Source organism: Pimephales promelas, chromosome 11 (assembly GCF_988280905.1).
Source record: "Pimephales promelas chromosome 11, fPimPro1.hap1.1, whole genome shotgun sequence".
Classification (NCBI taxonomy): domain Eukaryota; kingdom Metazoa; phylum Chordata; class Actinopteri; order Cypriniformes; family Leuciscidae; genus Pimephales; species Pimephales promelas.
In genome coordinates, this window is record NC_142779.1 from 7,238,923 (window position 1) to 7,263,502 (window position 24,580).

Consider the following 24,580-nt stretch of genomic DNA (forward strand, 5'->3'; position numbering starts at 1 on the left):
TCGTGTAATAAGAGTGACGTGACATTGAGGTCATCCGCCCCTATCTCTTGGCTTTGTACGGGGCCATAAATCAATCGTGAAGCTATTACTAACAATTAACTGTGCTTTAAAGTTTTACAATCTGTTTATGATGTACAATGTCATATGATTTATGTGGACACTATGAGTCACTCACTCTAATTGCGGCTGTTTTTGCGGATTGTGCCCTCACGACGACCTCCCAAAACCTCCAGCTGCCAGAGCACTTTCAGCGGCCTGATCCCGCTCAGCTCCAAACACTTCGCTGCTGGACACTTCAGGCCAGAAGGAGAAATCTGTCCCAGCCCGTGTCCCTCAGGAGAGATGAGGGGAAATCCAAACCGTGTTTTCTGACACATGGGGGAGACAGTGTTCTCAGAGCTACGCTCTTCCACACAGGAAGACCATGATGGACAGACACTGGGATTTTGACTTTCAAGTACGGCAGGGACTTGATGCCATGTTTATATTAATGTTCTTCTTTTTATTTCAAATGTACTAATGGAACAATTTGTGTTGTTATTATTATTAGTATTAATAATAATAACTGTAATATTATTATCATTAATATTACAGTTGTTTCATTATGTATTATTAATAATATGTATTGTTATTATTAATCACCAGAAGGATTTTTTTTTACTTTTGATAATTTAATTAGTATAATTTTATGATATAAAGTATTAATTAATAATAATAATAATAATAATAATAATAATATGTATTATAATTATTAAAAATTTATTACAAGAAGAATGTTTTATTTTTGATATTATATTTTTTATAATCTTATAATATAAAGTACCAAATTAAACTTTATAGTAATAATATTAACACATTATTATTATTATTATTATTATTATTATTATTATTATTAGTAGTAGTAGTAGTAGTAGTATCAATGACTGAAAGAATATATATATATATATATATATATATATATATATATATATATATATATATATATATATATTTGTATACTATTAATAAAAATAATAAAATAAACATAATAATAATATTAATAAATTACAAATTGATTGCTAGCCAATTTTGGATTTATTGTAAAATTATTATTATTATTATTATTATTATTACTTTTTTATCATCACTACTACATTTATTTTTGAACATATATTAATATTATATAACGTATATATTAATATTATATAATTTGTATTATAAAAATAAAAATATTCTTTAAGTCATTAATAATAATAATAATATGCATTATTATTATTGTTATTAAGTTTTATTTTAGTGCTTTATATTATATTACATAAAAATAGTATATTAAAAAACCTGCATGCATGCACAAAATATTATCTGCAAGTTTGCACAATTGTGTTTGGTTTAATTTAACAAAGTGTTGATGACAATATATGCAATAAAACTGACTGGCATCTTTGTGGATCAGTAAAACTGAATCACACAACTTAAGATACCCGTCAAGTTAGTTTCATAGACATGATGTGTGTAGAAAATGGCAGTAATGGCTGTTTCCGAACAACCTGTTTGGCCAATTGCACTTCCCATTGCAACAGTATTTTTTATAGGAGTCTTCAAGGAAATATTTATCCATAAAATGATTCAGCAAACACTGAAGGTACATTGGCGCTCAGTTCTACAGCCTGCTGTTTATTATGTTTAAATGCTTCAGGGAAGTCATAATTCTCTCATAGAGAGATGAATATGACACCATTCCGCAAGAGGGATGACACAGAGAGAGAACGAGAAGCGTTCTGTCCATCTCACTTTCTACAGAGCTTACACACTGAAAAATACAATAACCTCACGCTATCAGGCAGCTTCACTGAGGTGGTCTGTCTTAGTTTGGCTCTTTTATTTCGCTGTCTTAATATGAACTTCTCTGATGAGAGGCAGATTAATATGAAAAATGCAGAAAGGAGATCGACCTCATAACTTTCCTGGCTCTGCCAACATGGATTACGGAGAGCCGAATTTGTGTGACTAGAACTGATGGGACTGAGCCCTGACTCGAACTCCTCCAGTTGGGCCGTCTGTTTTTCATTACCCAGGAGGAGGATGTGGGAGAAATTGTGTATCGTGGTGAGAAAAGTCAAATGCTTCATCCACGCATAATCTAGTTGACATTTCAAAGCCATTATATCCTCACGTAGCTACCAAAAGTTATGTTGTGAAACAACTACTTCATCCTCTTTAAAAAAAAGTCCTTCAGTTGCTTATATTTCATTGATTGAGAAATATTATATCTATAGAACTATATATTAGCCAAAGATGAATTATATATATATGTAGTATGTATGTATATATATATATATATATATATACACTGTATGCACACACACACACACACACACACACACACATATATATATATATATATATATATATATATATATATATATATATAATTCCTCTTTGGCTAATACTATATCTAATATATTGTATATAAGATGTAATATTTCTCAATGGAATATAAACAACTGAATTACTTAGTTGCCAATAGGTTACTAAAGTTTTGGTAGACCATGGTTAGTTAAAGTGAAAGATTAGCAATGCTATGAAGGGTTTGCTGCACTTCAAGGAGACTAAATGTAACCACTTTTCTATTTTTTGGCCTTCGTGTGGTTTCACAGCATCGCCTTCCATGACCTCTGAGTCCTTTAAAAAAAATTATCACATTATTGCATTCCTACACGGCCAATTTCCCAAAAGTACAGCTTAAGGCTTTTCACTTTCCTTTCCCTAACCCTGTCTTTGGGAAAGGATATGGGGGGGAAAAAATCCTAAACACCCTTTCTGCTTTTCCTTGCTTACTGCAGGTAGTTGTTTATCCCTTGTTTATCTCTCTCTCTAAGCTGGAAGATCACTCCATTTCACCACTCTAGAAATCCAATAAAACACAGGCCCAATTACGCTGTCCTCATAACTATAGCTCGCAAAACGACCTCCCTCCCTTCCAGCACATATCAGCCATGCAGAGACACCAGACAACAACAGCGAGACAGCTCATTTTCAACCACTTACATTAATATATAGTTGTAGGACCACCACTGCATGGTTGGAGGGGGAAAAAAATCAATGCAGAAGAGAAAGAGGTTTGCAACAGGCTGTAATAAATGTCACCTTGGACTAAATTGCAAAAGACGTTAAACATTGCAACACATTCTGTAAGTGCAACGTCACTTTGGGAGACAATAAAGTGAAAACTCTGAACGTGATATGAGCAATTTCTGTCCAGCTATTTGCCTTATGCTTTGGGTATAATTTAAAACTCCTGGATAAGGTGAAAAAGTTTTACTGTTACGCTATGTTCACAATTTCAATATTCATTAAAAAAAAAAAAGTTTTACACATATTAATTTTTTTTTCTGTGCCTTAAATTGTAATTCAAGACATGAAAAAAACTGTCCTGAAAAGCAGCAGCTCATTTGCACTTAAAGGGACAGACACAAAAACGATGTGTTTTTGATCACCCTCAAAAAATGTCAATTTTAACATTTAACATGCTATATAACAATATCTGTGGGGAATTTTGAGCTTAAACTTCACATACACACTCTGGTGACATCATTTGTATTACATCTTGTGAAAAGGGCATTATACCACCCTTTAAAATTAAATTTAAACCAGTTAGTTGACTCAAATTAAGTTTTTAGAACTTTCCTTTGAGTTCACAAAACTTAAATTTAACTGACACGGGACATTATTTCCCAGCATGCTTTATACTCTCATTCAAAATGGAGAGTAAACGTAAATAAACAGTATTCTGCTGTTTTTGCAGTTTGATTTTCATAAATGCTCTTTTTGGACTGGGATCAGTGTTTTCATAGTACAGTGAGGTTTTATATACATTTTATAATTTGAAAAGAAAAACATTACATGATCCCATTAAACATGCAAGGAAACAGAAAGCACATTAATCATCATAGTAGTTTTCATTTGTAAAAAAGGAATTTAAAAGAAACCCAAACATCATAAATCTGTGTTGAGCACAATCATTTCTGTGCATCTCGTTTTACACAATTTAACATAGTGCACGCACACAGCACTATTAACATGTAATTTCTTTTTTTTTCTTTCTTTAAACGTGCAAAACTAAACAGAACCATAAAACAGTGGGTAAGAACTAACAGACAGGCACAGATGAGACGTTCAAAGACTACCACAATGGTACAACAGCAAGCTGTCATGTACAGGCCTCTGGTTTGATGGGAAATTTGGAAAAGCAGGAAGAGCTAATTACAGTCTGCTGTAACAATGTTAACGCCAGCATGTCTTTAAACGTAAGACACCCCACTGGATGCAGAATAAAAGCAAACACAAATAACTAATTATGCCATCATCATCTTCTAGCTTGTTGCTGCCGCTCATTAATTGGTGACCTGCACTATTGGTCAGTAGACAATCGGCATGATGATGAAGCCAATTAGAGACAGAGAGTACACATGCCCCACAGAGCTTGTTATGGCTGCCACATCATGTCTCATCTAAATCAAAACAAATTCTAGGGAAACGTTGGCGTGACAGCTACGTCAAGCACAGACATGGGACATTAGAGCATGGCCAACTTTCTCCCTCTCACTAGGCCCCTACAATAGTAGTTATTGTGGAGAGGAGAGAGGCCTTACAGCAGAGTCTATTTAATCTGCTTAAGTGTCTGACAGTGGACGGGCCAGAGATATTCTTGTCTTTTTGCAGACTTTAGAAACTTTAACACTTTACAATGAGGTTCAACTTGTTAACACTAGTTTATGCGTTAGGTACCGTGATCTAAATGACACTTCTACATGATTCACTAAGTTAAGTTAACATATTGTAAATATGCTATTACATTTTAACAAGTTGCATATCAAGTTGGATAAACCTAGAATGATAAATGCTGCATACGTATTGTTTATTGTTAGTTCATGATGCTTAAAAAATGTGAAAAATCATCTTTCTTCACTATATAGAGATTGTATGCAAAAACTAAAATGCGTAAAATAATACTATTATATAATAATATCCAAAAAATACAATAAAATACATAAGCATGACAAGTTAGCTATTTGTGTAATTTCATGACTGAATATTATCCATGGCTCCAGAAACATAAAAAAAACATATGTATATGATGCAAAGGTTTTATAGACGTATAATGTTAAATGATGTCAAGTTTGCGGAACAGCATGCTTTGTAAAATATTTTTACAACATTTCTAAAAGGTCCCAGATTACTTCAGGAAAACTTTTGGATTAGCTATTACTATATTTGGATTACTATAAACACTATTTAGTTCGGTTGCCAGATATTTTCAAAACAGATCTTTATTTCAACAGCGTGCTGCCCACTAAGTATTAAATGCTGGAACTGCTCAATGGTTGGACTTAAAATGGGTCCACTGTGGCATTATGTTACTGTTTTATTTATCTCACATGTGGTCATCTATTCATCTCAATCACTCTCAAAACGGCATGTCCTGAAACGTCTTGTCTTATTTGAGTAGACAGGTTGCACAACACATTATTTTCCACTTTACAGTCATCTTTTCTCATTTTCCAGCCAAAAAAATATCCTCCAAACTAAAAACATGCCTGAATGAGGTTAACTCATTGCATGGTTTTCACTTTTCCTGTCACTTTAATGCTGAAGCAAAGAAAAAGTGACATTAGCGTCACTGTCGTCTAAAACACTGCATCGAATTACATGAGCATCCACGTCCATATTTGCTTCACTAACTCATGGCTCTTGGGAAGAAGAAAAGATAAAGAACTGGTTCAACCTCAAGCTAAATATTTGATGACTGTACAACTACATGAAATCAAATCTTGCTAAAGCCATTCTTTCATTAAATCTAGAGGAGAAGAGAATGGAGATGTGTTTGAGGAATACGACTCGGCCTGCCTCCTTCAAACGCAAGCCAGAGAGAGAAATAATTGTGTGTGCGATGGATAATTAAGCGATGGTGACTGTTCTGAACGTGAGCTGTCACTCCGATGGCGAGCGCTGTCACGCCGTTCGAGTCGAGGCCGATCGGACAGGCGCCGTCCACTTTGATCTGGGCTCATGCATACGGAAAGAGGTCATGTCGTGGTCATTAAAAAGACCCTCCTCTAAACAGCCAGGCGAGATTGAAAGGCCACGTCTTCAAAGAGCTGCGTGCAAGTAACCTCTTAAGAGATTCTGACAATTTGCTACGAACAAACAATGGGAGCTAAGAAGGAGTGGGATGGATTAGCTCACGGTGCCTTAGCCTTTTAAGTTCTTACAGTCATCTGCACAAAAAGGGGAGGGGTACACAAATCATTTACAGGGTCAGGGTGTTTAGTTATTCGCCTACATTTCATAATGTGAAGACTCTTAACCCGCTACTGAGTTACACACTAAACCACGGGCCATTATCTGCGATACACAGTCAGTTCATCTCGGATTACATTAACTGTCTGTTGATCCTGTGTGTGTTTGTCCGATTCGTCCGAATTTGTACGAGTGATTAAAAAGTGGCTAATTCATACCTCACTCGAATTCGTACAATTTGTCTAAACCCGCGTGATGGGTAGGTTTAGGGGCGGGGTCAGGGGTAGGTCATTCGTACGAATTAGCCACCTCGTAAAATTCGTATCGGTTGGTATGTGTCATATGTCTTGATCTTTCTAGTGTATGTGTCATACGTCTCTGTCTTTCTTTCTCTTATAGCAAAGTACTGCACTTACTTGCTCATTTTTCGGCTTGACCACCTTCATGAAAGCTCCACGTGCTTCGGCCTCTGACCGCTCCCACTGGGTCACTCTCCTGGTGTCCAGGAACTTCAGATTTGTCAGCTTATGTAGTACAAAGTACCTACAGATCAAATGAAGAGAGAAAAAAAACGCATTTAAAATCATAAGAATGTTCTTTGCAATAAATCACGCTACATAAACAGTCATATTGTGTCCAATGTAAAGTTTATAAAACTATTTAAATGTGCTAGCTTTGTTTTGTTGATATAAGGAAGCAAATGTTCCTCATATAGTCAACTAATTGTAAATATAAAAGATAATATTTCAATTATTTGTTTTGCCTTTAGTATACTGACAAAAAAAGCTATACAGTAGTAATTACATTTTAAAATAATGCTTATTATTATTTTTATTTACTCTGAAAGAAATGGGTCTGTACACATGCAAATATAGCTGCTTTTACATTTTAGGAAGAGGGTATTTCGCATCAAAAAGTTTGAACTGTTTTCTTTTTCTTCTTAAGTTTGACTATCCATATCCAGCGCAATGTCAATACCGCAAGTGTACAGCAGGTACAAGTCTGATTCAAATCTGCAAGGCAACCACACCAAAAATAAAACTTAAACGAACATTTCCTTCAGAATGCATTAAATTAACTGTAGCAATATTTGTAAATAGGTAATTAACTTCAAAATACGTAAAAAAATAAGGACAACATATAAACAGATAAAAAGCCCACATTGACAGAATCTGCCAAGCTGTCATTTCGGTAGCTTCACAGATATCTCTTTACGCTTTCACACACTCTCTGTCTTTCATTCAGGAAGAGAAAATGACGTGAGATAATAGCGGGAATACATAGATGACAACAGATTCTTTCACAGGCTGACTCGAATGGAGGAAGAGGCATGTCAAGACTTCAAACAGAGAGTGAAATAGAAAGAGAGAGAGAGAGAGACAGACAGAGAGAGAGAGACAGACTGAGAGAGAGAGTGAGACAAACAGAGAGAGAGAGACACTAAGTGGAGGGTGTGAACAGATGTGTATATGGGCAGTGACAGATTCCCAACCGAGCTCTCATGCAAAAGCCAGCCACAAACCCATGATAATGACAATGATGAAGGGCGAAGGCGAACCCATGCTAGGTGTTTATTCCTGATGGATCACAGAGAGCACGATTGCAGATTGATTCTATTAAGATATGTCTGAATCAAAAACGTGTGTGGATAGTATTTTTGCAAATTCAAATTTACAATACAGCGATCTATTTTTTTTGAGGGGGGGCATTAACACCGTAACCCAGTGTTATGGTTAACTTTCATGGCTCCCATAATATTCTGTTGTATGCATATCTGAACATGCAATATATAAAAGATGAGAGAACAGAGCCTCTGCTTTAAAAAAAATGAATTAATTAAAAATTATGAAAAAGTGTTATACTAGCTCCAATCATTACTTTGTTTAAAGTTTCATAAAAAAAAAAAAAAAACATTTTGAAGAAAAAGCAATGTGATGAGGGTTTTTTTTTTTTTTTTTTTTTTTACACAGACTACAACATGCAGCAATGCTTGTATTGCTTGCTTCTGGTTATTTTTTCCTGATCTGGAGATTCTCTTCTTTTTTTAATTTTTACATTTTAATTTAAATAACTTAAATTTTTACCCGAAACTTAATTTAGACCCTGGGGCCAGTTGTTCAAAAGTAAGCTGATCAGATGTTGGTTATCGGATTGGATCAAATCTTCAAAATGGGTTGTTCAAAAGGGAAAGAAGGAATCAGAAATCAGATTAGATTAAGGAATCCAATCCTAGTTTTAATCTGGATCAAACCTTCAGTTTGTGTTGTTCAAAATTTGTCAGTGGGATTGATAAAAAAACAAACAAACAAACAAAAAAACAAACGAGATTATCCTGATCCCAACAAGGGGCAGGATTTCAAGGAGGATTTCAGGAAGAAAATGTAGTAAAACTTTAAATTTGGTCAAATAATACATTTGCATCATTTAGTGTATATTCTTTTATTTATATTTTGCACTTGACTTGTGTAACCGTTGTAACAGTGATAGACATAGGCTAACAATGAAGCTATTCAGTATAGTAAAGATAGTAAAAATAAAATAAAAATTATCTTGTCCCCATTTGTGTTTTGTCTCAAAATAAGAAACACTTACAGTGAGCCCATGTTGGCTCTTCTACCTGTTCTTTACATAGCTGGTAGCCCAACAATTGTGATATGTTGTCCCATTAAGAACATTGGTAATCCGGATTTGGTAATCTTGAAAACTGTCTATCTGGATCAGGGTGATCCAGTCCAATGTTGCTTTGAAAAACCGGCATAAAAGTAAGACGGATTACCTGATCCTGGATAGGAAAAAATGGGATTTTCCAAATCCGGATCATTTTGATCCAGATTAAATGTTTTGAAAAACTGGCCCCTGGTTCCTGCGGTGTAAACACACCGAGTACCACCCCAAAGTTCCTAGTTCCTGCGGTGAGTAAACGCGGCTTAAAATACTGTACCTTTTCACCACTAGATGGGAGAAATTTCTACACATTGTCCCTTTAAGAGTATTCTGTTTGTTTAAATCCATAACTCTAAGTGCAACAGAACAGTTATACTAGCCTTAGCAAAACAACTAATAACTTTAAGTAACAAATTCCTCTAGAGTGACTAGGAGCAATGTGGTGTTGGTATGCTTTATTTACTGTTGTGATTCAATTACAAACAAGCGTAATAACAGCGACTGTTAGCGGGAGCTATGCAGGTGTTTTCCTGATGATTGTTTGTGCTGATCTAACAGATGGCTGGAGGAGCTCTGCAGCAAGTGTTGTTTAAAGCACCCCAGGCAAAACTAGCCCTAAACTTTCTGATCTGCAGCACACACACAGATATTTAAGCCCACACACACACGTCATAATGTCAAGAGACAAACATGCAATCACAGACAGCATGGGCTGCAGAGCATTCCAGAGAGACAGGACATACATCCTTTACCGCAGATGGCTGTCGCTGTGTCGAGGACTGAACTACTGTACTTTAGCTAAAGGGAGCGAAAGAAAAAACTCCTCAAGACCCAGAAGTAAACAATGATGAATGAGCCGAGCGACTGCTGTAAAATACAGCCGAGTGTACTCGTGCCTGTTCGTTTCATTTGACTAATTGAAAGAGCGCAAAGAGGCGTGCCATATTTCACAGTGTTATGAAGAGGTATTTTATTTTTTGTTCTCAGGACGCAGTCTGAGAAGTGCATAGCCCAAGGCCAGTCCTGCCATGACCTGAGTGCTCGGCTAACCCTGTCAGACATAAAATCTGCATTATGCTCAAATTGATGTATTACTATGTGACACATTATGAATATTACATCACAAACACACAGCTGCTGTCAGTCAGGGAAAGAATAGTCGTCCTCCGCACCAAGTGAAGCATGGGAGACATTGCGCGAGAGTGGCGCCTATTGGGTTCATCTGTATAGTAAATGATTCATACTGAACAGTGTCGAGAAAAAGGCACTTAGGTCTAAGGTAGACAAAAGAATGCGTTTCTCCCCACCGCTAGGTTTCATGTTGAAAACCTGACAAATGGTGGTAACATAGCGTGGCATTGCACTCCCATAGGCCTGGGCTTGATAATGAATGCATCGTTTCCTCTTGTAGGAAAGGATAGCAAACACTCATTTGTGGTTATCACAATTCACACCTGAAATCGATTTTGCAAGTCAACAAAAAAGGGGGGGGGCTTTAAGAAGAGTGTGGTTATAGCCTAAAGTATCAGTCTTTGCTTGTGCAATGTGATTTATGGTGTAGTGCAACAGCCGTTCATCCAAATAAAAGATTACTGGAAGTTGCCAAACTACACACTCCTGGGGAATTTCTAGAAAGAAATAAGAAATAAAAAAGCATACCAGCAAAACAAAATAAATTCTTGAGTGCCTAAAAAAACATATTTTTGCTTCAGGATATCATAAATTTCATATACAGTGAGGCCACTAGTTAAAATCTTAAAAGAGGGGAGAAAAAAAACCTTTACAAAAAAATTATTACCCAACCCCAAAACTTTTAACGCGTGTGTGTGATCTTGTGGGGAAATTTTGGTCCCCATGAGGAAAACAGATTATAAATCATATTAAACTAAGTTTTTTACTAAATGTAAAAATACAAAAAAGTTTTCTGTGAGGGTTGTGTTTAGGAAAGTTTTCTATTGCATTAAGTTTTAAAATGCAATTTATTCCTGAGATGACAAAGCTGAATTTTCAGCATCATTACTCCAGTCTTCAGTGTCACATGATCCTTCCTGCATTCTAGTATGCTGGTTCGGTGCTCAAGACACATTTCTTATTATTCTAAAATGTTGAAAACAATAGAAAGTTTAAAATAATAGTTATAAAATTATAAATATCTTTACTGTCACTTTTGATTAATTGTATGGTTCCTTGCATAAAAGTGTTAATTTCTATCAAAAAACTTTTGAACAGTAGTGTATGTAGTGTACAATCTGAAATATTCCTAATTTATTTGCCACAAGACTTTTTTTTTTTTTTTCAATTTTCCAAGTTTATAATCCCAAATTTTCAACGTGGTGTCATACATTTTGCATACTTCTGTATAGTAGTTATTAAAAGACAAAAATGACTGTGCATGTTCATCAGTATGGCGGCGTACTGACCTGTATCTCTGATAGTCGTCTTCATCTTTATCCATGCTGACCAGCTGGTTGGGACAGGCCTCATTTCCCAAAAGGCTCAGGTATTCCAGGGCTGGCGTCACTTCCACCAAATGCTCCAGCAGGGCCTCGATGTCGGTGAAGTGTCCACGGGGGGCAGAGGTCAAGGAATCCAGGCTGTTAATTACATTAGCATTTACTCTGCGCTCTACCCTGGCCTAGCCAGCCAGCACAGCTCTGTCAAATTTACCGACACTCTTTGAAGGAGCTCAATAGGCATTATGCTCGAGGACACAAAGAGCGGGCAAATTTAAGGGCGAGATTTTGGCATTTGCTGCGAGTTTGGCGGTTCTCTTCCCCCGTTCCTCTTCCCATTTCCTGGGTGGCTGGGTGCAGAACATTAAAAACATTGACAAAATGATGGATGCCTTGTGGTAAAAACAGTTAGTGACTCCCTTAGCCATGGACACCCCCTCCCCTTCACCCAGCACAGGGAAACAAACAGCCACTTCACAGCAAATTCATCACTAATACATTCAGTTCATTGGAAAATGGTGCCCGAAACGTGTCAAAATACAACCACACTAATGCAGCACTTGAATTTCAATGGCAGCAGGCCACTACAGGATGTAAATAATTGGCCCATTAGCATGTGCAGACCACTTCATAGCAGAATTTGGGTCTGAGCTGCTGACACTCTGTCGGAGGAGAGCTGTTTGGAGAACAGAGGGTGAGGCTGCGTCATTATTATGTAGATGGATAGCATCCAGCGACAAACAGCAGAGCATAAATTTTCGTCAGGCTAGCACATTTACTTTTGCCATTTATTTCTCTTTGCATCTCATCACACAAACTAAATGTAATGTGTCGTAGTGATGTAATTGCGGACTGTCAACAGCCGGAAATGTGAAATTTCCAGTTGGGCTTCAAACTGGATTTACTTTTGCCGTGTAGTAGCTGGTACATTACTCTGTTAGCTTACTGAGTTCAAATGTTGGCCATTGCGTTGCTCTGCTTTATGGTCACGTGACTTTACGCCTATGCGCTGTATCTATGATATGGGTCATCATGATATGATCTGTTCCTTAGAAAAAGGTCTAATGGGGCTTTATCTTTCAGTCATGGGTCTGTATTGGATATTTTGTTTTTGCTCTTCTCCACTAGAGGTCACCCTGGCACAAACTCAAGTGAGTTTATCAAGCAACCCCATTAGACAAGAGCTCAATTTAACACAATAACATCATTTAAAGAGATAATGTGTGGCACAAGGAGACGGAAACTCACCGCAATCCTGTCATTTTGTTCAAGCATGAACTGAAGAGCAAAGCTCGAGAAAGGATATTTGGTTCTTATTGAGCGTTAGGGTATGGAGCCGTGGTAACCTGGGCAACCGGAGGTCATTTCCGAGAAGATTGTTGTCCACAATCAGCTCTTCCAGTTGGCTGAACGCTTTCAGGCCTGTCAGTGACCTGCAATGATAAGGCAAGAGAGGAAAAATGATATGGCCCTAAATCTGGGCAGCCATTATGTGCAGAAATAAATATTTCAGGCTGGCCCATTCACAGGCCGGAATAGTTTGGGCTTGGGACTGTCAGGAGAGTGAATGATAAGAATTAGTGGCGCTAAGATCCCCTGGCATAGTGCGGCATCCTTCACACGCTGGCAGCGTGAGTGATGAGGGTCACTCGTGAGTAGCCAGGATTCAAAACAAAAGGGCTTCAGAAATGCAGTGTGCGGGATGAATTTGTCAATGTCTTGTGCCTTCAGGCACCCAGCTTTGCCTGACCCTAACCCTCCATTCCCAAGATAAATAACTCTGTCACAGTTCACCTTCACTCCCCCAACACAAATTTAACTCGTCATCCATCATTTTCCCAGCTCAACGATAATGCCTAGCCACAAACGGAATGAGTACAACTTCTGCAACTTCTTAGATTACACTTAAAAACAACTGCTTTTAGGGGGGGAAAGTTGGACGCTTCTCCCTTTATTCCCCCTAATCCCCACAGACGCGCACGCACACAGTCCCCAAGGACTTTCTCTCTGTCTGGGTCTTTTCCCCGCCCTGTCCTGGCACAAACATGATGGAGGGTGGTGCTCAGGGTAATGTCGGGGCCTTGCAAAGTTCATCACGCGGATGGTGCATAAAAGCCGGGGTGTGTGTTTCTAATCCCTCAAATGGCAGAGGCTGACAACCTACACTGTTAATGTGTCCACCCTTAGTTAATTGACATTTACGTCTGTCAGCGTCCTTGAACAAAGAACAATTAGATGGCAACATGATATTAGTTTTTGGCGCTCTTATGGGCCGAAACGAAAAAAATAACACCCACCCGCATATCATAATCTTATGAATTTGTTGTCTTGAGACTTTTCGTGGTACAGTTGCGTGGAAAATCCCATGGCAGTTAATGTTGATACCTAGCCAGGTGTCTCTCTGTCTTTGGATGACACCCAAATATTGAAAAACCGCCCTGCCAATTAGTCTCATAAAACTCTGTTGTGTTATGCAAATACCTCACTCTTATCTTGTAGAACATGGCCGATGAAATGTTATGGGCATTAGAAGAGACGGAAAGCAAACATATAAGCAGAGAGCCAAGAACTCGCTCTATTTGTGTAGTCAAAACTCCACGCATACAGAGAAATGTCCCTGCTCGATGTTCTGCGAGCCCCCTCCACCTGTTTGCCTCAGCTGTATCTGGGCGGTTGTAATGTTATTAGCCGCTTAGTTAAGAGGCATCCGCGCGTCACAGGGGGGTTGCTTATTAATTGTTGTTTTCGTGTCACTACCGCTGTGTGCAAAAGGTGATTTAATCAGTTAAATTCACAGCCAAGGGAGCGGCCAAATCACATTCACAACAACAAACAGGGATTCAACCCCACATTGTGCCTAAACGTTTGTGCTGCCGTTTTATACAACATCTGTACAGTGCAGACGGGGAAAACTTACTTTCAAAATATAACTGAATGATTAATTGCCACACGCTCTCAAAAGAACGGCTCGCCAAAAATGAACATTGTGTTATTTACACACTTCCTATGGAAACCCAATTCTGCCTTATAAATAATAGGTGATAATAGGAAAATGGGAAAAGGTCAACAATTTTGGCTACACTTTATTTTAAGTTGATGTAGTTACACTGTACTTACTCATATGAGTACTAAGTAATAATAACTAACTACATGTACTTACTAGAGATAGTTACTTGCAATTAGGGTTGGGTATCGTTTGAATTTGAACCATTCTGATTCCGATTCCGATTCCTTGTTTCGATTCCGGTTCCTAACGATTCTCGATTCCGATTCTTTTAAGAGGCAGGGTCAAAAAAGTTTAGCTAACCTTGCTAACCAACGGCCTTTCTGAAGGAAATACTCCTTTCTGAAGGAAATACTCCTTCTGTAAAAATACTCCTTTTGTCACAAATTTTGCATTTTGCCGAGATTTCTTTATTTTTAGAAAAGTGAAGCCACACTTTGGACCGCCGACGTAAGCTACTCATGTTCGACTCGCGTGGTTATGCCAACACTTCCGGTAGATGCTTCTTCGTTGGTGTTGTTCAGCGGTTTCTTCTTCCGCTCGCCGGACTGTGAATATCGAAACTAGGAATCGAAATTCTAACTTTTGAACGATTCCGGGAAAAACGAAAAGTTAGTCTCGGTTCCAATCGAGACTCGATTCTCGATACCCAACCCTACTTGCAATTATATATAATTTGCTGTTATTATTATAGTAAATAAATGTAGTAACATGCAACTACGTCAAATAGTGTTACCATAATATATACATTTTTTTATTAACTCTGAGGCAGAAACAGCTTCAATACATTTCAAACCCGATATCCTATTTTGTCCATGATTGACCACAGAAGAATCTTCATGCATTACAGTTTATAGTTCATATTTTATTGATAAAAGTGTGCTATAATACAAGACTAAAGGCCTGTTCACACCAAGGATGATAACTATAAAGTGAATGATAAAAATCGTTCACAATATTAAAGAATAGCAGAGTTCACACCATAGCTATGATGATAACGGCAGAGAGATGATATCATTGGAATCACTTTTTAAACGATTTTATCCATCTGATGAACGACTGACAGCCAATCAGAATCAATCCTGCTATAAAGAGCTTGGGTGACAGACAAGCATGCGCTTAAAATGCTAATACAGTTATATTTATAGTAATCGTTCTTGGTGTGAACGGGCCTTAAAACTTGGTGTTTGTTTATGGATACACATTACTGGTGTCTTCGTTACAGTGTAACTCAACATTTAACTACTAAGTAATGTTAACAAGATTTTCTAGGTTTAAGGTTAGTTGGACATAATTATGCATGATGTACTGTTATTACAAAAGTAAGTACATGTCACATATGAAAAGAGGACAACATAAAGTTAACGCATTACCTAATTACCTGTTACCTTATTCATAGATAATCTTGCATTCTGCAAAATTTGGCTACGTCACACTTCAAAATTCTTTGAATATACTGTATGAATCGTATAGACATTGTACAGAGGATGCATTGTATTGTATAGATGATACTTTATGACAGTAAGAAAAAATAATTCCTTAGTCACTTTGATCTGTCCTCCACAGAATAAAACAACAACTTGAGGGTGAGTATATCTTGTGAAAACCAAAATAATATCAATACACAAGCAATCTAAAACTCAATCGCACACAAAACACTCTCAGGTAGGAACTTCTCTGACTCACACCTCGTCCCCATGGGGAATCCAAAACTGACTGCACATTTTCACCACCATCTTCAAAGTCACACCACAATGAAAGAATAGCACAATGCAGAGAGCGCCGTCTGATCTAAGGCGAGAAGGAGAGAGAGATGGACGGGAAGACACGAGAGTGGGAAAGAGAGATAGATTTAACGAGCCACACCAATGAACCCACTCCTCGTTAAGATAATTATGATCAAGCTCATTGTCACAGTGAATATCTCAACGTGTTTGCCAGTGCAGCGTGTCTGGCTGTATCTTGCCTGAGTTAGCAAATGGCTCGCACACCCAGCTGCTAAACAACTGCTGCTGGAAAAACACATGATTACACATTACAAATAAGGTGACCAAATGATCATGATACAAATTTAGGACAGATCAGAGATGGCTTGATGAACAATGCACACATTACAATGTGTCAGTGACTCCTTTTTAATCTGCCATTGATTGATTTACAATAATACTATTATTCAGGATAAATCTGATCTGATAAATCTGATAAATTCTTGGATAAATCTGATCTTTGGACACATTAATCGCATCACTTGGACAATTGAACGACAGCCAGGGTCCAAAATTGAAACTCGCCAAGCGCCATGTGTGCTAGTGAGTAAATTAAATTTAATTAGTGAGAAAATTTATAAGGAACCAAAGCCTAATACTTAGTTTGAGACAAACTGTAGGAATGATGATCAAGCCTGCATAGGCTTAATTTGCAGGTGGGACGGGTGGGACATGTCCCCCCACCACTTCTGAAACATCTCGCGGCACAGATGTAAATAATACAAATAAATAAAAAATCTCACACAGCCGCACACAGTCTTCACAAGGACGCGTACTTTAATACGCTGTGAAGACTATATTCGTTCCGGTGAAATGCACACAAACGTGTCCCTGCTTTAGGGATGGGCAACGATTAATCGCGATTAATCGCATCCAAAATAAAAGTTTGTGTTTACATAATATATGTGTGTGTAGTGTGTATAATTAATTTGTATATATAAATACCCACACATGCATGTATATATTTAAGAAATATGTGCATGTGTATATTTTATATACATTTATTCACAATTAATATTATATATAAATATAAATATTTGATATATTAATAACACATTTTTCTTAAATATATACATGCATGTGTGGGTATTTATTTATATAAATTAATTATATACATTACACACACATATATTATGTAAACACAAACTTTTATTTTGGATGCGATTAATCGCGATTAATCGTTGCCCATCCCTATGCTTGATATACAACCACTGATAAACACAATTGGTTTTAATGAGGAAAAAAAAAAAACTATACGAGTCCTGATTAAAACCCAAAAGTTCTGCCACTAAATCATTAAAGTGGATATGTATCATCGTCAGATTTATGTATTTCTTCACATGAAAATTCTCGCCACCAACACATATTTGATCTCATTGAACACAATATACTACTTAAATCGATTGCTGGACATCGGTATGTTATTGTATAGGTGGGCATCTGATTTATGTTACCCCCCTCCAACATACCTGTACCACCCACTTTTTAAGGTAAAGTTACGCCACCGCAAGCCTGTGATGGATTTTACCTCTAACATCTAACCTTACTTCTCCTTTAGGCCTGACATTCATTCGAACACTTAGACAAATACTCTGCAGATTGTGGAAAATTCTGAGATGCTGGCTAGACAATATCAAAAATATACAGTCTAGAATAGTCTCATGACATATTGAGTAATCAAATGAACTAACCCTTTTCTACTGTTGACTGTGGATGCTTGGGTGTCAATTGGAGACACCCCAGGTAATTAGGAGTCAGGTATGTAAGAAAAATCTACCACAAGCCCTTGCTGATGTAATAGGCACAACCAATCAAATCAAAAACACGACAAAAGATGTTTTCTCCTAACAAACATGAAATTTGTACCACCACACTTTTTCTCTATTTTTTTATTTTTTATATCTCCGCGTGGTGACCCATTTCTGGAAATCTTCCCCTCATTAAGCCAACCAAAATGGAAAAGAGGAACAACATCATGGTGTGTTTTTTTCATTTTTGAGACATGTTTAGTTTTACTGAGACACAGAGACTAGCTTGTATATGATGTGGCTAATTATTCGGACAAATAACATCCCGACGGTAATTCTTGCTCGTCAAATTGGGATCTCCTATTATTAAACATAATGCCTTGAATACTGACAGAGAAAGTCGATAGCATTAAAAGAAGGTCAAACGATTCGATTATTACAAAAGGTTACGCTAAAAAAAAAAAAAATCCTGTGTAGATGGTGACAGTTTGCTGACATGTGAAACAAGCGCTCGCTGAGAACGTCTGCTACCACGCCTTTTCAAACGTTCGCCATGTAAATGCTGTTAGTCAACCTTTCAAAGCCAGGGCCTGTAAAACAAATTACTATGCAGACTATCCTCAAAAGAAGCCAAACAAGAGGACAAGAGCTCAGACAATGACACAGAGATGGCTTGACAGAGATGGATGGATCGATAGACAAATACTAATGCGGACATGCTGATTGATAAACTGCTGCTGACAACAGGGGAAAAAACACTCTGTGATTATTGGTTGAAATGTCAGTCACTGCAGCCATTAGTCAGGCAGCTTTTGCAGGTCACATGTCCAGGGAGGGAGAGACAGACAGAGTAAAGACAATTCAGATACACCTGCTGAGTTGATACAACCAAGTTAGCAAATAATGCTAACCGCTAAAAACATATTCTTCCACACGGCACTCATTCACGCACACTCACGCTGCTTTTGTATTCCGAGTCTGCGTTCCAGCAGTGATCCCATTCAGCTAAAGCCTCCCTCTATATGATACTCCCAGCTTTGATATTTCCCTTTGCTATGGCCAATAATTCCCTTGTTTGCTCGCCGGTTTTAAAAGGCGTTTCTCCTCTCTGCTCTCTTTTTTTGAGTCCCCAGTGTGTCTGTTCTTGACAGACTAGCTCTGATCATTCTTTCATATAAGTCTCTCTCACATCCTTTGGCTCCACGGTATCACCCATGAGTGTGGAGTCAAAACTGGCTCCCAGAACAGCCAAAGGGTGATCTAGACCGTACTTACCAGCTGGTCTTAAAGTATGGTCAACAGCGGATGGCTGCCCCGGATCCAGTTGTTTGGGATCTTTTTTTGTGTGTGGATTGAAATCTGACTTCAGGCCTTGTTTTAAAGTTAAAGAGGGGGGATTTAACATCAAAGCGGTCTCCGGAAAAGTAATGTTTTTATTCCGAAGAGGCTGCGAAGGCTTGGGAGTGACAGGCAAATTGACACGCTGTTCACAGGGCAAAAGATAAATGTTTGATGAATTGGCCAATCTGGTTGGAGTGATGGGCTTCATATGTGCATAATGGACTGGCTGCCTGGCAGTTCTGATTGCCTGCCAAGATAAGAAACTATAATGAATGAAAGAGGGAAGCGGGGCTGTAAAAACAGGGATTGGACTGGTTTGAATAAATGTAAAAAAAACAAGAAAAAAGAAAAAAAAATGCACATGACACCGCAAAGCTGTCCATCAGAGCACATGACAAACTCCTCATCGCACAGAGAAAAATGAGTGAATCAACTATTTCTCAGAGGATGATCTGCAGTTGTGATAAATGTGAGGTGGAACGCCACATCTGCCTATTGTGTCATTCTCAGAGTTTTTTTTTTTTTAATCAACCTTACAACCTTGAATTTGATCTTGACACCAGTTTCATGCAGAATATATGTGCCAAAGGAGCTTAGATGCACTCCTACCTTCAACCTGCATGAAATTCTGTTTTCAATCTTCAAAAACATGATGCTTCGGATGCAGCGGCACAATAAATCTTCGATTTGGCAGTATTAGGCAACCATTATCTGGCTTAATCTCAACCCCTCCAGTCCGCCTGACATCAAACATGTCACCAGCCCTGGGGTGGCAGCAATTTACAGATCACATGTGTAAGGAAATGGGCTTGAGCTATGTTGCAATTTACATGTGTTAAAGGCTTACGGAACAGTCATCCTGCAGTTTTAATGGGGACGCCCACTGGTTGGGTGATTTTCTTCCAATATATAATGTACATTTTGGCTTGTTATTTACGTGGATATTCACAAACCTGCAGTGCATAATTTGGCTCCATTTAACAACACTATCATTACAGTACTGCGTATTACACATATAAATCACAAATAGTTATATAAAGAGCTAAATACTAGTGTTTGGGAGATAAAGGGAAAAAAAACACATGGAGTTTCCATTAATAAATCTACATGAATAAAAAAGTATTTAATTAGTCTAAATTCGTGAGTTATAAGAGAAGATAACAAAGGGTCACTTAAAGGAATGGTGTGGCCAAAGAAATATCAGAATTGAGACATCCTCGTGTAGTTTTAGCTCTTTGTTCAAGCTTCTGCTTTATCAACAAGGAAAATGGATGGTACAGTCTAGCTTCAAAAAAGCATATCATAAAATGGCTTAAGAAGTCTTGAATGGACTACTTTTATGATAACTTTATGCTTCTGTTTTGTGGAGCTTTTGATCCTTTGTAAATCACAATCCACTTTCTTGTGTAAGAGCAGCTTGTACATTCTGAGCAACAAATTATTTTGTATTTCACAGAAAATAGAAAATAACATGCGGTTGGAAGAAAATAAATGACAAAATGTTTGGGTCAAATACAACTTTGAAGGAAAAAAAAAATCTGTGATCATTTACTCACCCTCATTTAATGATTAACTTTACCTCTGTGGGGGAAAAAGACATTTCTCAAAATGTCAACAGAAGAAATAAAGTCATGCAGATTTGGAACGAAACAAGGGTGAGTAAATTATAACAGATGATATTTACTGTAATTTTGGAGCAGCATCTGGACAAGCTAGTAAGTGTGCTGGGTTAGGGTGGGGTTAGTCTAGCGTAGCCAGACCTTCAGACTGACGGCAGAAGGTCTGGACTTCATCGCAGCATTCATTGGCCAAGGACCGCCCAGGAGGACGTTTGACTGACATCTAAAGCAACCATTCACAGTGTTTTTGCTTCTCTGTCATGTTTAGGGGCATGAAAATGTAAAGTTGATATCCCAACATTAACAAACCAGCATGCATCGAACAAATTATCCATTCAAGAACATTGTATAAGTTTACTGCACCAGTGGCACCATAAACTTCACATACTTCTGAAAATCCAGCATTTACAGTAGATCCTGGTAAGCGCTTATTGTCACAGTTGTAAACACGACAGCTATAAGGGGGGTTAGCATCACAGCAGCTTGTTTCCAGGTTGACCGTTAAAGAAAGTGACACACACATCTCCAATAAATCCAACAGAATTCAGATGATGACTTCAAAACTCCTGAAGTGTTTGCCATTTTGAGAGCCATATGCATCAGACGTTCAACCAACGGCCCATGGGCATGACGTCTGAAGCTGAGTCTAGGGTGGGGTTGAGTCGGGTCGGGCGGGGGTTTTCGACCAGAAGAAGGAGTGAGGCTAGGGATGAAACGCCTGGTGAATTATAGACTGCCTCTCAAGATTCACAGCTCTCAGTGGTAGGAGGTTAATATTCTCACATGTCATTAGGTCCGCTGGCTCGGCTGACGGCTCATTGAATCAGGCAGCAAATGATTTCCTCATGCGGCAAAGGACAGCACACTTCAAAGGGAGAAGGGGCTGAGGTCAGAGCCGCTCCGCTGTGATTAATAGCCCCGGATCAGTCGAGGTTGGCCGTAAGGTAAGAATGTGTCTGAGGCTTTTGACAGAGCTGACTCTTTAAGCTGGGTTTGACCCCCGGCCCTGGCAAACTTTGTTTCCAGTGCCAAGTCTGACTGACCTGATGGGCCCTGTCAGGGGCAACCTGGACTTCATGAGCTGAGCTGCAACGTGCACAAATCACCTTGTGTTACAGAGTACTGAGGGTGTCTGTCCAAACGCTGTCTAATCACTTACCCTCGCTTCAGTCATGCAAAAGGCACAACCTGTACTTCAAAGGACAGCTTCTGGAATACGCGTGTCTGTTCTTTGGGTCAAATGTACACAAGTTGAAGTTGTCGAAATTGACCAGCAAATCATTTTAACTGACAATACAAAATCTAAAGCAGTGCAGGACCCTTTTTTTTGTCATTATCAACAAACAATCAAATAAATGGATACATTCTCTTATAATAATAAAGAGCAGGACTGACAGTAAGAGACACTGCAGAGACTATACAACCACAGAAGTACCACAGTATAAATTGTAAGAGAAAGTATTGACTGTTGCAGATGGGTGCTTCCAATATAGACAGCTTCTTGGATTACAATGTGATTGGTTTTGACGCGTCACAACATTCCACTTGTGTCCAGTGTAAGGCCGGATTCACATATAGCGCCTAAAAACGCGTATAGAAAACGCTGGGCGTGCCGCATTGTTTTTCCAAAGCGCTAGGGCGGTTGCACTCCGGTTGGTTCTTGTCACGTGAATTATTGTGCGCTTGCGGCATTCTGAAAAGTTACGCCGGATTCTAGGGGTGCACGATTCAGAAAATGTCACGATTCGATTCGATACCGATTTTTTGTCTCGAGATTCGATTCAAAATCCATTTTCGATTCAAAAACGATTCTCGATTCAAAAACGATTCTCGATTCAAAAAACGATTCGCAGGTCTAAATAAATTTATTAATTAATTAATTTTCCTATGTGATTGATTGCAGTAGACATAATTTAAAAGAAAAGTTTGATATTACTTTATATGTCTTCATACAAAAATAAAAACTTTTGCAACTAAAAAGTGCGAAGTGCCAAGCTTTGGCCAGCTTTTAAATACATTTAATTCAAGTTTAAAATAAAACTTAAATAAAAAGCTTTTACATTTAGCTTTAAAGTGCTGTAGTCAGATCAAACAAACAATTATGCTAAATGTGGTTTAAGGAGTAGGCCTACTTCAGCTACCAGGTTGACTGTTGAAATGTGAACTCGACTGGGCACATTGAACTTCCTAAAAATATATACTAATTTCGTAGACCCCTTGCGAAAATATTTTAAATAGATTTAAAAAAGCCACCGCTACTGGTAACATCTATGGTTAGATTGATTTGTTTAGATCCAGTGAAGTCGTTCATAGGCGCGTAATTTGCGGGTATCTCCAGTTAACTAGAAGAGCATTCATTTAGGTTGCTATTAAATAAGAGACCTGTTGTTTTTGAAATCAAGCTGAGCGCTCGTGTCCGCTGCGATCAGTGTCATGGATATACAGTGTTCTCTGTGGCTCGCGCAGTCTTCTCTCGGACGCGCGCTTCAATCTATCGCCGTTGTGGAGACTCCGGTGAAAACACAAAATAAAATGCACACAAACGTGATGAACATATTCGGTTTTGATGAGAGAGAGAAAAAACTATACGAGTGTGGTTTAGAACCCGTAACCTCTGACACGCTTGGCAAAAGATCTACAGAACTCAAACATAAGATCTGCGGATCGATGCATTTATTTATGGGTTGAGCAGAGTGGCTGCACAGTTTGACCAGCGGGCGGAAAGAACTTGCAATAACTATTTATCAGACTGGCCCTTGCAGCCTCGAAACCATAGAAACACTACCGGACCACCGGTAAAAGTCCCAACTCACCCGATTGCCACTCCGCCCCTGCACGCCATTAAAAAATATAGCCTATATATATGAATCGATTTTTGGAATTCTATGAATCGATTCTGAATCGGTAAAGATTGAATCGCGATTCAAATGTGAATCGATTTTTTTGCACACCCCTACCGGATTCACATATACTGTAGCGCCTAAAAACGCGTAGAAAACGCTGGGCGCACCGCATTCTCCTTTTTCCAAAGCGCTAGGGCGGTTGCGCTCCGGTTGGTTCTTGTCACGTCACCTATTGTGCGCTTATGGCATTCTGAAAAGTTCTTGGAAAAAACGAGCGTGTCGCACTGTGACCGCGTCGCTTATATTATGAGCGCGCATACCACGTGCCTATTTGAAATAACAAACTTGAGCGCGCAAAAGACATGATATGTGAACAGGCCCTTAAGATGTTTTTATCTCGATGCGCTTGTGAAAAAAGACGGTGACCGCGTCGCTTCCATTATTACACCAAAATCATTAACATTATGTAAAATCTAGATGCTATTCTTAAGATTAAAGTAAAAACGGAGCCAGCCACTTTATTTTGGAAGCACTGCAGCGTAACTTTATATGGGTCTCCTGGTAGAGAAATGGTCGACACCATTTCTCTTCATGCCTCATGGCCTCCCTGTCTCTGGTGCAACCCAGTTTCTTTAAACGACACCACTGACTGATTATACCTCTCCTCGCAAAACAAATGCATTCTCCCTTTCGTACCGCTGCCCTGAAAATCAATTCTATTCTTTACAGATGGCACCAGAGTCATCTGCCATCACTGTTTATCTGCGAAGGAAATGAATCTTAAGGCACTTTGCATTTAGATAAATACCAAAAAGTAAAATCAATGACTTTGAAAATGATGAAAAACTCGGGGGAAATATTAT

The 24,580-nt window shown here is 38.3% G+C and overlaps 1 protein-coding gene across 2 annotated transcripts in view; it reads right to left on the reverse strand.

Moving 5' to 3' along the window:
* The window catches only part of lrmda (leucine rich melanocyte differentiation associated), a 285,513-nt gene that overhangs the window by 85,844 nt on the left and 175,089 nt on the right, over positions 1-24,580 (reverse strand). For both annotated transcript variants that reach the window (XM_089116851.1, XM_039672339.2), the window contains exons 3-5: positions 12,703-12,829; positions 11,364-11,503; positions 6,696-6,822 (exon numbers count right to left, since the gene is read on the reverse strand). In XM_089116851.1, the coding sequence (XP_088972977.1) occupies positions 6,696-6,822; positions 11,364-11,503; positions 12,703-12,829 (394 nt within the window). The remainder of the gene's footprint in view (positions 1-6,695; positions 6,823-11,363; positions 11,504-12,702; positions 12,830-24,580) is intronic.